At 34.8% G+C, this 11516-nt stretch overlaps 1 protein-coding gene across 3 annotated transcripts in view; it reads right to left on the reverse strand.

Annotated features, from left to right (window-relative positions):
* Tenm1 (teneurin transmembrane protein 1) overlaps positions 1–11516 on the reverse strand; it is a 713845-nt gene that overhangs the window by 363010 nt on the left and 339319 nt on the right. For all 3 annotated transcript variants that reach the window (XM_004646075.1, XM_004646076.1, XM_004646074.1), the window contains exon 5: positions 8990–9228. In XM_004646075.1, the coding sequence (XP_004646132.1) occupies positions 8990–9228 (239 nt within the window). The remainder of the gene's footprint in view (positions 1–8989; positions 9229–11516) is intronic.

An 11516-nucleotide genomic window follows, 5' to 3' on the forward strand; every position in this document is an offset into this window, starting at 1 on the left:
GCTGGCATGTGGTGCTGGGGATTGAACCGCGGTCCCTGTGCTTTGCTAAGCTTGTTCTAAGTAGGTGCTTTAGACCACTGAGCCATCTCTCCAGCCCCTAGAACAGGATTTAAATCATTTACTTTGAAGCCATAGATTTCTTGAGAGATGATTTTATTTCTGAATTTGCAAGATTGAATTTTTGCTGCCGTAAATTTCTTAAGCATGTCAAAATCCCAAATTACTAACCTGTTCACCAAGCCCCTTTCATTATGCCTTTCAGTGGATATTTACCTATTTCACAGAGTCTCACTTAAGTTTCTTACTTGGACTAAGGTAGTGTGGTATGAGAACTTCTTAGTAAGGTGACTCCTACTCTTAGGACAATAAAATAATTTCTTTACTGAACACATGGCTTCAATATTCACTGTTTATTGACTCATGGCATGATCTCTTTGTATGTCTTCAATAAGAGCATCCTGGAACTCTGAAGGAAAAAATAAACACTGTATTCTTCTCTCATCAAAATTCATTCTGAGCAAAAATGCTAATTATAATTCTAGAAATTAGCTGTATTTGACAAGGGATCATGCTGTCATTTTAGTATGTTTATTCATTTTTTCTTTTTTATGTATTTAGTACAGGGTCTACAGGGTATCACTATGCCTATCAGACTCACAGTGATCTTCCTGTTTTCAGCTTCCCAAGTGCTGGAATTGCAGGCATGCACCACCATGCCCCGTCTCAGTTGCTGTCTCAGCTTTCCCGGGGACAGAGCTGGCACGGCTTGTGTTTCCAGGACATTTTAGTGTGTTTAATTTCTGTTAGATTTATACTTCTGCTTATGATGGGCTAAACTGCCACTTAACATGGTAGAGAGAAAACTTAAGGAATATATTACACCAAAAAGTGATGGAAGCTGAAATATATAAATATTTTTTTTATTAAAGGGTTGTGGTAAATACATGGGTGACAGATTTATAATTACACTGAAGCTACACCACCATTTTCTAATTCTCTCCTTAGAGGTATAGCTAGGAAGTTGGTAGATTCACGAATAGGAGAGAAAGTCAATTCTAACACAGAATCTGCCAATATTATTATGATTGGGCCAATGACAATGAACTAGAAGAAGTAATGATTATTAAGCATGACATCAAGAATAGACATGGTTTACAGAATAATATATAAGTATTTTATGCTGAATCATTTCCTTTTTATGTATTTAGTACAGGATCTACAGGGTCTACAGGATCTTACCATGTAGATTGGACTCATAGTGATCCTCCTGTTCTTAGCACCACAAGTGCTGGGATTACAGGCATGCACCACTACACCTACTCTCAGTCCCCATCTCAGCATGCCCCAGGGGTGGAGCCGGCACAGTATGCTGCAGATCAAACCCCAGTCATTGAACCTGCCTGAGCTGGAGCTTTAATCCTCTGAGCTATCTGGCTGGCCCAAATCATTTTCTTAAATGTTAGAAACTATAATAAATTCTGAAAATATGTTTCAATCTAGATGTGGCCTCCATAGAGAAATACGAAATTATTTTAAGTGTAATATCACAGAAAAAGGAAATTAGTTAAAAGGGAAGCAAAATGACAGCATATTTTATAGCAGGTAGAAGAAAACAACAAACTTATTAGAGGTTTATTATGAAACAGATATTCAGACTCTGAAAAACTGTTTTAGATGATTTTGAAAAGAAACAAAACAAAAGCAGCTCACATTAAGATAAATTATATGTTCAATATACTTACCTCAGTTCAAATTAAAAATCTTCATAATAATCCTGTTCCACTAATAATAATCATTAGTCTTTATTTAGATATACAAAGCAATATCCTTGTTGCTTTACATACTGCTAGTCATTTAATTATAGGAAAGAAACTTGTGGAAGGTACTGTTACAGTTCCCATTTTGTAGATGAGTTCTTAGACACAGAGACTATAGTAAATTTGCTAGTAACTCAAAGATGTTTTATCATAAGCATAATTATCTATATATAACAAATATTATGTGAGGGGATGCTGTGCATTTATATTCATTGGGTAGAATATTCCACTTTTATCTTCTCCATTGAAAAATTTTAGTTCTTGAATTTTCCAAAATGCAACATACACATTACATTTCACTTCTCCTATAGTGATTTGTACTTTTTCTGTGAGGTGGGCAAAATTAACATATTCCACTCATCTGACTTTACCATTTTCAGTACATTCTTAACTCCATGGAAAAAATGACTTTATAATATAGGGCAGTGTAAGTTTGCATGAAAGAGGCAGAGGAAAACACTAAAAGAAACATTCGTCAATCTTGGTGCAGAGAGAAAAGTGAAGTAGGCCCTTGGCCTTCTTGAATAGTTTTTTCTGTCAACTTTGAATCAGAGAACTGGACTCAGATTTATTTTTCTTAGTTCTGTATTATTAATATTCATTTTATTCAGATTTTTTAGATGTAGGCATTAAATCTTGTCAAAATTTACAAAACTAAACTATTTCATCTGTACTGTTTGAACACCATGTGTATAGCCTAACTGTTGTATGAGGCATACTAACTTTATGGAAAATGAAAAGGGTTCGTCATGTAATTAAATGATGACATTGAGCCTGAAAGCAAGAAACTCCTATTCCCCAACTCCTTTCCTGCAATAGCCCATTTGGCCCTAGGTACAATATATTCCTGGGAGTTTCTGTTGCCTCTTATGCAAAGTGCTGACTGCAGAAAAACTTGATCAAAGCATCATATTACCAGAGAAGCTGTGTTTTTGCCCTTCACAACCATTGATAAAGTACCTTAACCTCGCCTTCTCTTGATGCCTTGCGTGTACATGATCATTTGTCTTCCTGACTAGTATTTCATATGGCTTATTTGTAAATTCAAGCAAATGTGCTTCTGACTGACACTGATACATCACTGATGTCAAAATATCAGCGAGGATGAAGCATAAGGACATATTTTTGATCCAGATGGAAAATATTATAGATTTATGGGGAAGGCATGACAATAGCCATTCCATGATATCTTCATATAATCAGTACCTCTCCATGTTTCTCTTTACCAAATTTTATGGCCTCAAAACTTATTCAGTGGAATTATTTTCTTGCTGGCCTAAAAGGTATAGCGCATAAACATGGGAACAGGAATGGTTATCTGAGCAGCTAAGCTCTGGCTTTTCACATACTGGATTTCCATTGCTTACCAATGACCATTTACAGAGCCATAATGCACAGAATGTCTATTGATGTCCCAATGATATCGATGAGATTTCCCCTAGTGGATTGAGGGCAGCACAGCATATGGCTATTAGTATCTAAAGGTTATGTATAATGGATAATAGAGGAAAATGAAATAGCAGAAAGGAATTTGCACGGGAAACAGAAGCAGTAAATAGTTTCAGTGAAAGATTGTACTTGGGTTATGCAGTGACTGAAAAGAGGATTGAAAAAAAAGATAACTTTTACAGACTCAACAGAAGTCTAGAGTGAAATGGTTTTATATTGTGAAATATAATACTTTTTATTTCTAACACAGAAAGCCATTTTAAAGTCATCTTATATATTACAGTTCTTATGTGGTGTCATTGACTTGAATGTGTATTTATGAGTTCCCACTCTACCATCCTGCAATGGTCAGCAGCAAAGGCACTGATGGGACAAATTGAGTAGGAGATTTTCACTGATTTACCCAAAGCCACATAATTTCCAGATCATGACAGAACTCCGAAGAAAGTTACAGTATTTGTGGTAAACAACTCCTCATTTTGAACCCATTCAACCTATTCTGCCAACATTTGGTTTCCTATTTTTGCATCTAAGAACTCATAGTAAAAAATTGCAAAAGATATCTCTCAGATGGTCTCAGAGTAAATTCTGGGGGGATTTGACTGAACTTGCCAGATACTAAAGCTACATTTTTACTTATATAGGTCTTGCTTTAACTTGGTCTTAAACATCCAGCATAAAAGCATAACCACGTGGTATAGAGAGTAATGCCATATTAATATGTTGAGCTGTGTAAAGCTGAGTTGTAAAAGATTCAAGTTAACAATTTCAGACATTTTCCAGTTCTGCTAACAACCCGCTACTATTATGGACTATTGAAATATTTTGCTGAATTCAAGTACCTACAATAGTTGAACTGGCATCAAGTATGAAAAACTCCTTTAAAGACTTCTCCAAATACAGTTTCTCTAACAACAATGGAACACCAATCTCTGATAAAACAAAAAATGGGGACATAAATGAAGGACCATTTAGGATAGATATACAGCTACCTTCTATTAGTTCAATGAGAAGAAAGATTTGTATTAATATTGTTTAGACAAGATATCATATCTGCATACTGTTCTCTGAAAAACTATTATGAAGACAACCATATGCAATGTATTAATTATTGCAACTGTCCTACTAACCCCTTTTGAAACTTTCATTGCTATTTTTTCTCATTAAAATGAATAAAAAATAAAAATTAAAAATATATTTCTCACGACTCAACCTATCATAGTAGTGGTCACCATTTAATGGATAACCTAGAGTACCTAGTTACATTTACAATTCAATAAAAAGTCACCTGGTGGATTTCTTTAGTGGAGTGCTAGAATGACAGGAAAGCCTAATGCTCACTATATGCTATGCAGTCAGCTGGCTGTCTCCTAAAGCTCAAGATACTTCTTAGTGATAAGACCTCTTTTTTATGTATATAGTACAGGGTCTACAGGGTTTCACTACATAGATCAGACCCATAGTGATTCTCCTGTGTTTGGCCTCCCAAGTGCTGGAATTTTTTTCCATAATTTTATTGAGAAACAAATAGCAATGAGACAGTTTCAAATCAAATAGGTAGGACAGTTCCAATAATTAACACATCACATACTCTCTTCCTAGTGGTTATTTGCTGTACAAGATGCGGACATGGTATCCTATTTACAAACACTATTAGAACAAATCCCTCTATTCATTAAGAAAATGTAACTATATATCCTAACCATTCTGAATACACAGATACAAAATATACATTTATCTGCATCCCCTTTTTGGTTTAGTTCTGTCATTTGAATATTATACGTGTGTTAACTCAGCAAAATATTCTAAAAGAGTCCAGTAGTCCATAATAGTATTGGGTCTTCCACTTCACTGGCAGTGTCAGAAATTGTTGACAGGAGTTCCCTACAGCTGAACATAACACCATGGCTTCACTTCTTATACTTCATTTTTATATTTTTCTGTTGGTTGGTTAAGACCAAGATAAGGTAAGACCTATGCAACAAAAGTTGTAGCTTTTGGATTGATAAGGTCAGTGAAATGCCCTCAGGATTTATCCTGAAATCCTGTACCTCAGATTGTAGATCCTTTGTCAGTGTCAGCCATGTGGATGAATCACAGCCATTGCTTGGCCAATGTGCTCTCTGTGAAAGCCTGAGAGAATGTTTTCTCTCCCTGTGACTCCCCTTAGGCACACTCTACATCATCGATCACTTTCCTCTTTGGCCCCATAATCTCCTTGATCAGAAGATTTGAGACACTATTGAGTTATGTGATGTTACAGTACAAGTTTTCATATGTCCTGAGTCTTAATTGACCTTGAAAGGCTAGGGTCAAAATGTTGGCTTTCTTTGAGGCCCTCCTTTTTCTCTAATTTTGGTCTGCAAACGTAGGTTGTTAACCCTCCAGAAGACAAGTTTGTTGTTATTACCATGCAACCTAGGCTGTTAAGCTTAACCTCACTATCTGTCTGAATATAAAATATCTTAGACACAACATGGAGCAGGTATTTTTCATAAAGTATTGATATGTTGAACTTAAGTCCCTATAGAATGCGATGAAAAAACATTTAAAAAATTAAAATATGTTTTAAAAATAGGCATGAAGAATTATATAATTCTTATGTTTACACATAAGTCCACAAATCTAACCATATACAACCTTGTAGCAGGACAGTCCCACAACATTCCTTTTCCTGTTTCCTGCTTTCATTCACCACCCCCTTCTTTTTGAACAATCATCTACCTGAGAGACAGCATGGCAGCAACTGGCATGTCATGACAAGCAGCCCGTATTCAGAAGACCAAAGTGACAGGCACTCCAAGCATGAACCTAATAGTAGGCTCAAGTGCTGGGATTACAGGCGCACTCCACCAGGTCCAGTGACAGAGGCAGGACCAGCTCGGCAGGCTGAGGATTGAGCCACTGCTTCTGTGCTGTGCCTGAGAAGGCACTTTAGTCTGCTGAGCTATTTGGCCAGCCCGATAGGATCTCTTATATTTTCTGTGCTATGATTTTCTCACAATACTTGTACTTACCCACAGGAACCTAATAACCCCAACTAACAAAACACTATACTGTATAACATGAACTAAAAGAAATAACATAAAAACTACAGAAAGGGGGTAGGGGAGAGAAGAAAAAAAGAAGGGTATTTTTAAGAAACTGTAATATGGCTCAGTGCAATAAGTGCTTCCCTGGCCAGTGCAAGGGCCTGAGTTCAATTCCCAGTTCTGAAAAAAAAACCTTATAATATGTACATGCAACCAATCCACAAGATGATGGTACACTGCATGAGATGCAAATGTGTACTAATACATTTTTAAAAAAAGATTGTAAGAATTAAATGACTTAATAGAAGCAAATTATTTAACATCATTCATTTTTCTTAGAAAACTTTCATTCACAGGGTTGATGTGTGCCAGGACCTGATAATAAAATTAAAACATCCAGGAATGATATGAATATGAGAACTAGTAGATCTTAGTAGGAATAATAATAATAATAGTGATAATAATATTTGACATCTATTGGTTACTTAATATACCTTAGGTTGTATTCCAAGTGATCTTTCTTTTATTTATGTACTTGGTACATGGTCTCACTATGCAGCTTGGACTCATAGTGATCCTCCTGTTTTCAGCCTCTCCTCTGCTGGGATTGCAAACATGTGCCACCATGCATGTGCTTGGACTTAGTGGTCAGTTTAGTGCACCTGGGGCTGGGGCCAGTGCGGTATGTGAAACTGAGGATGGTACTCTGGTCCTTGTACTTTTCAAAGCAAGTACTTATTCTGCTAAGCTATCTCGCAGGCCCTCCAAGTGATTTGGTCATGTAAGTGGTAATAAACCTATGACATATATGCCACACCACAAGCAAAGAGCCCTCATTTTTGGCAAGGAAGTCAAGTTGTTCCAGGAATGGAGCATCAGATACCAGTTTTCTTTCCTAAACTAAAACTTTAATATTGAGTTTTAATTACAGTGTGGGCACTTTGAACTATATAACTGGGTTTGTGGTTGAAGGTTGGAAACTTAGTCTCTAAAATGTTTATCATCACTTATATTACCTCATGTAATTCTCAGAACAATCTTATGTTATAGGTACTATTTTACAAGTGAGGACATGGAAACCTAAAAACTTTAAGTAGTATACTTAAAATAAGCAGTAGAAGTTGAAGGTCTATGCTTATAAGTATTATTCTACATTGCCTTACTGTCACGGCATATTGATATGTCATTTCCTACCTATTCATAAAGGCAAGGCTTGAAAATGAATGAACACACTTTTACTTATTAAATAAATAAATAAATAAATAAACAATCCAGTTAATCAAGTCTCAGAATAGACTATAGTATTTTTTTAAGTAGGAGTAGCCATAGTAAGAAATATAGTTTTGAACATGGTACAAACTCATGAATAAAGTGAGTGCTAGTACCTGTATTTATTTTTACCATGGTTTAAGTATTCCATATAAAACATTATTTGACCATAAGTGACAATTAATAGGAAATAAAATGGTCACCTAATAGGAAATAAAAAATGGTCTCATAATTGAACAAGAACTTTTTATAGAATCTAATGGCCTGGTTGTACAGGCCTATAATCCTAATGCTCCCGGATTCTGAGGCACGATATCACAAGTTTGAGTCTAGCCCAGAAAACCCAGAAAACCTCTGTTTCATATATAAAAAAAAATTTAAAAAGATTTGGTGATATAGGCCAAATGTGAATCCCCTAGGTTTAGTTCCCAGTAGAGAAAAAATTACAACAAGGTCTTTAGTGTATTTAAACTTCTCCAATTATTCCTCATTTTAATAATTTCATATTAAAATCAGGTTTAAGTTGCAGTATCTATCTATCTATCTATCTATCTATCTATCTATCTACCTATCTATCTATACTGCTCAATTGGGAAAATCAGGTTAAATCTGAAAAAAGTTACTAGTGACATATCTGGATAAATTTTTTCTACCACCTTATTCTATTCATTGTAGGAATAGAGCTACCATAAGTACATGTTTCTTAACTTAATTTACATTTTAGACTACAAACTACTCAAGCAAAGTAATTAATATTCAGTCAAAATAAAATGCCACCCAGAAAATTCAATACAATTTGATATTAAATGAGGGTGACTTTAATCACGGTGACTTAAAAAGAAAAACAATAGTTCTCTTAAAAGTATGAAGACTATCTTATAATTGTTTTTGACTTTGCCTTCCCAAACATGGTAAACACACAAGTTTTCAACTATTTAATGAAAATAAAGGTATACTTTTTTGATTCCATTGTACAACTTTCAATTCCTAGGAAAAAATTACACATCGAATTTTCTAATGTCTTCCAAGTAACTATTGCTTTAATGAAATTGCTACCTGAGTATTTGGTAGCAGCATTATTGTTTAAGTATAATTTAAGAACCTATTGTAGGTTAGCACTTATGACTTCTAATGAGAAAACCATAACTACATTTTAATTGAAAGGAAAATGGTTAACTACAGTAATTGCAATCAATAAGTCTGTGTTAGTAGTGTAAACATTTCTTTCAAAGAACATTCCTTACTCTGAAGTAGTATTTAAGGTTAGGAAGTGAAAGGAAACCTAATTAGAAATCTATTTGTTATTTATAACACAAAGCTTTGCTTCAAATTTGTACGTACAATAGTAGAGAGAGAAATCCCTATCCCACTGCAATAGAACAAGACTTTGATTAAAGCAGAGGCATGGAAAAAGGGTCTTACCAATCACGTAAGCTAGTAACAAGGCCAAAGTCACAGTTATCGCAGTGGCACTCAGGGCTGTGCACTTCCAGTTGCAGCATCTGTAAGGTTTGTTAAAGGTGAAGGCAGGTCTGGAAAAGGTGCTTCGAGGAAGAGGCCTTGGAGGTGGCGAGTACACAGTATTGGAAGTCAGAGGATAGTTCTGACTGGCTGCACTGAAGATAGCAGAAGAACCAGATCCATGCTTGAAGAGGAAATGCCTGTGGGGGAAAGAATGACAAAAGTTTGGACTAAAAGTCTCACATCCAGTTACCACTAAAACGAACAAACGAACAAACAAACAAGGAAAAACTGAGCTGATTTCAAACAATCATGCTTTGAGTAGCTCAGAGGAATTGGAATGGGCTTGACATGATGTTCACACACTGAACAGGTAACGAAATTGTTTTTTGTAGTCTCTCTTCATTGTTTTCTTATTTAGACCTATAAGAGGAACTAAGTATGTTACTTCCTATGTTGGCTAGTGAGTGTTAATATTCAACATTTGATATTATTCCCTATATACCTCACCTTGATTAAGTGCAGATGTCAAGAGCTGATTTTAAAACAGATGCCTTGTCAAGATTTTTTTAAGATAAGTATTTGAGATTTTCCTACCAAATGTTAAAGATTAGTTTTCATTGGTGTATTTTGACCAAACATTTTATAAACATTGTCAAATGTATATCCAAGTTGATAGGATTTTGTAGAGAACAACTGTAAGCTCACCAATTAGATTCTATAGTTAACATGTGACTATACTTAATTTATCATCTAGTTTGGTATTTTTTCAGATTTTCTATATTAAATTTATACTTGATCAATTGCACAATGTTAAGGGTACATTTGGTGAGATTTGACAAATGCAGTCCTCTGTGCAGAGTAAATCCCTGTCAAGGTACAGATAGAACATTCTGATCACACCAGGGAGATCCTTCTTTGCTATGTAAATCCCTTTCTTCATTGTCAAAAATATCCACCTTTCTGCAGTACATTTTTATACAGTACATTTGCTTGTTTCTATTGTAGAGCTTCACACAAATGAAGTCATGTTGTTTAAATTACTATGGGTTGATTATTGACTATTTCATGACTATTGTAATATGGGCCTTTCAGAAACAGTAGGATGCGTTCACAGGGAGGGAATTGACCAAATCAAAGAAAGTATATTTTAATTCATAAACTTCATACATACTGAGTGTTAGGTGTTGTGTTGCTTGCTCATTGCATCATTTAGTTAATTCAGTCTTCACTTAAGTGGCACAGTTATGTTGGTATCTTTATTGTACATGTAAGAAATCCAAGACTAAGGGGATTAAACCATTTTTCCAGATTCATCTGACAATTAAATGATAGAGCTAGAACTAGAACCCAAGTCATACAGTTTCCAAAGATCTGGATCTTAACTAATCTACTAGACCATCTGAGGCATTAAAATTCATTGCTAAACAAAGTACACTCTAGTCCTACATGTGAATGTAGAACACAGAAACCTTTTACTAAGTAAAAATACAACATTACCTTGCTCATGTAACATATGTCCAAATGTGTAAATCATTAATAGGACTTAAAGACTGATTTCTAGCTTATACACGTAAAGAACAAAGGCACAATGATCCAAATAAACAGTTAAAAACCCTGAATTCAAGTTAATGTAAAAGATCCAAAATAGAAAATGTTCTAGTATATGAGGTTAGAGTTTTTAAAGGTCTATGCTACAAATGAGTAGTTAAAATTTAGGAGCCTTTCTGCAAGGCAATTTGTGTTATGCATGAAAAGATTTTAAATGAAAATATTTGTGTACACAGTAATTATGTTAATAGGAGTTTGTCCTCACAAAATGATTTCCATAACAATGTATAGATGAAGTCATTCATTGAAATATTATTTACAATAGCCAAAGCAACCCACTCAAATTCCTAATATTATAGTTGACATTTCACTGTCAATTATTTATAAATATAAAATACTGTATAATCATTACAAACTGACTGTAAAAGACAATCAGTCACTAGGAAAAATGTTTATAAATATTATCAAGTGAAAGAGCATGCTTAAAAAGACTAAAGGCAATGGGATGCAATTTTTCAAAGAAAAAGTAGACATATTCATGGAAAAATAATAACGTGTTATGATTCAGAGGGGTATTTTCAGAACTTTCTGTCATACGCTTGTATTGATGTCATAACTAAGATCAACAATATTGATGGGAAGAAAGTGGATAATTTCCTGGACTGAGCTAACTATAAGAATAGTTGGCTTAACTTAAGTGAGTGTGATCTATTTAGCACTAAGAAGGGCCAGGTACGAATTTAGGCATCTTACCTACACTATTTTGATCCCCATATATCTGTGAGACTGACAGTACTTTCCTTTTAACTTATAGGTGATTAAAATGAGATTCAAAGAAGGTTAGAGCACATTGGCCAAGCAATGGCCGTGACTCATCCACATGGCTGACACTGACAAAGATTCTACAATCTGAGGTACAGGATCTCAGGATAAATCC

Source organism: Octodon degus, unplaced genomic scaffold (assembly GCF_000260255.1).
Source record: "Octodon degus isolate 3935 unplaced genomic scaffold, OctDeg1.0 scaffold00251, whole genome shotgun sequence".
Classification (NCBI taxonomy): Eukaryota; Metazoa; Chordata; class Mammalia; order Rodentia; family Octodontidae; genus Octodon; species Octodon degus.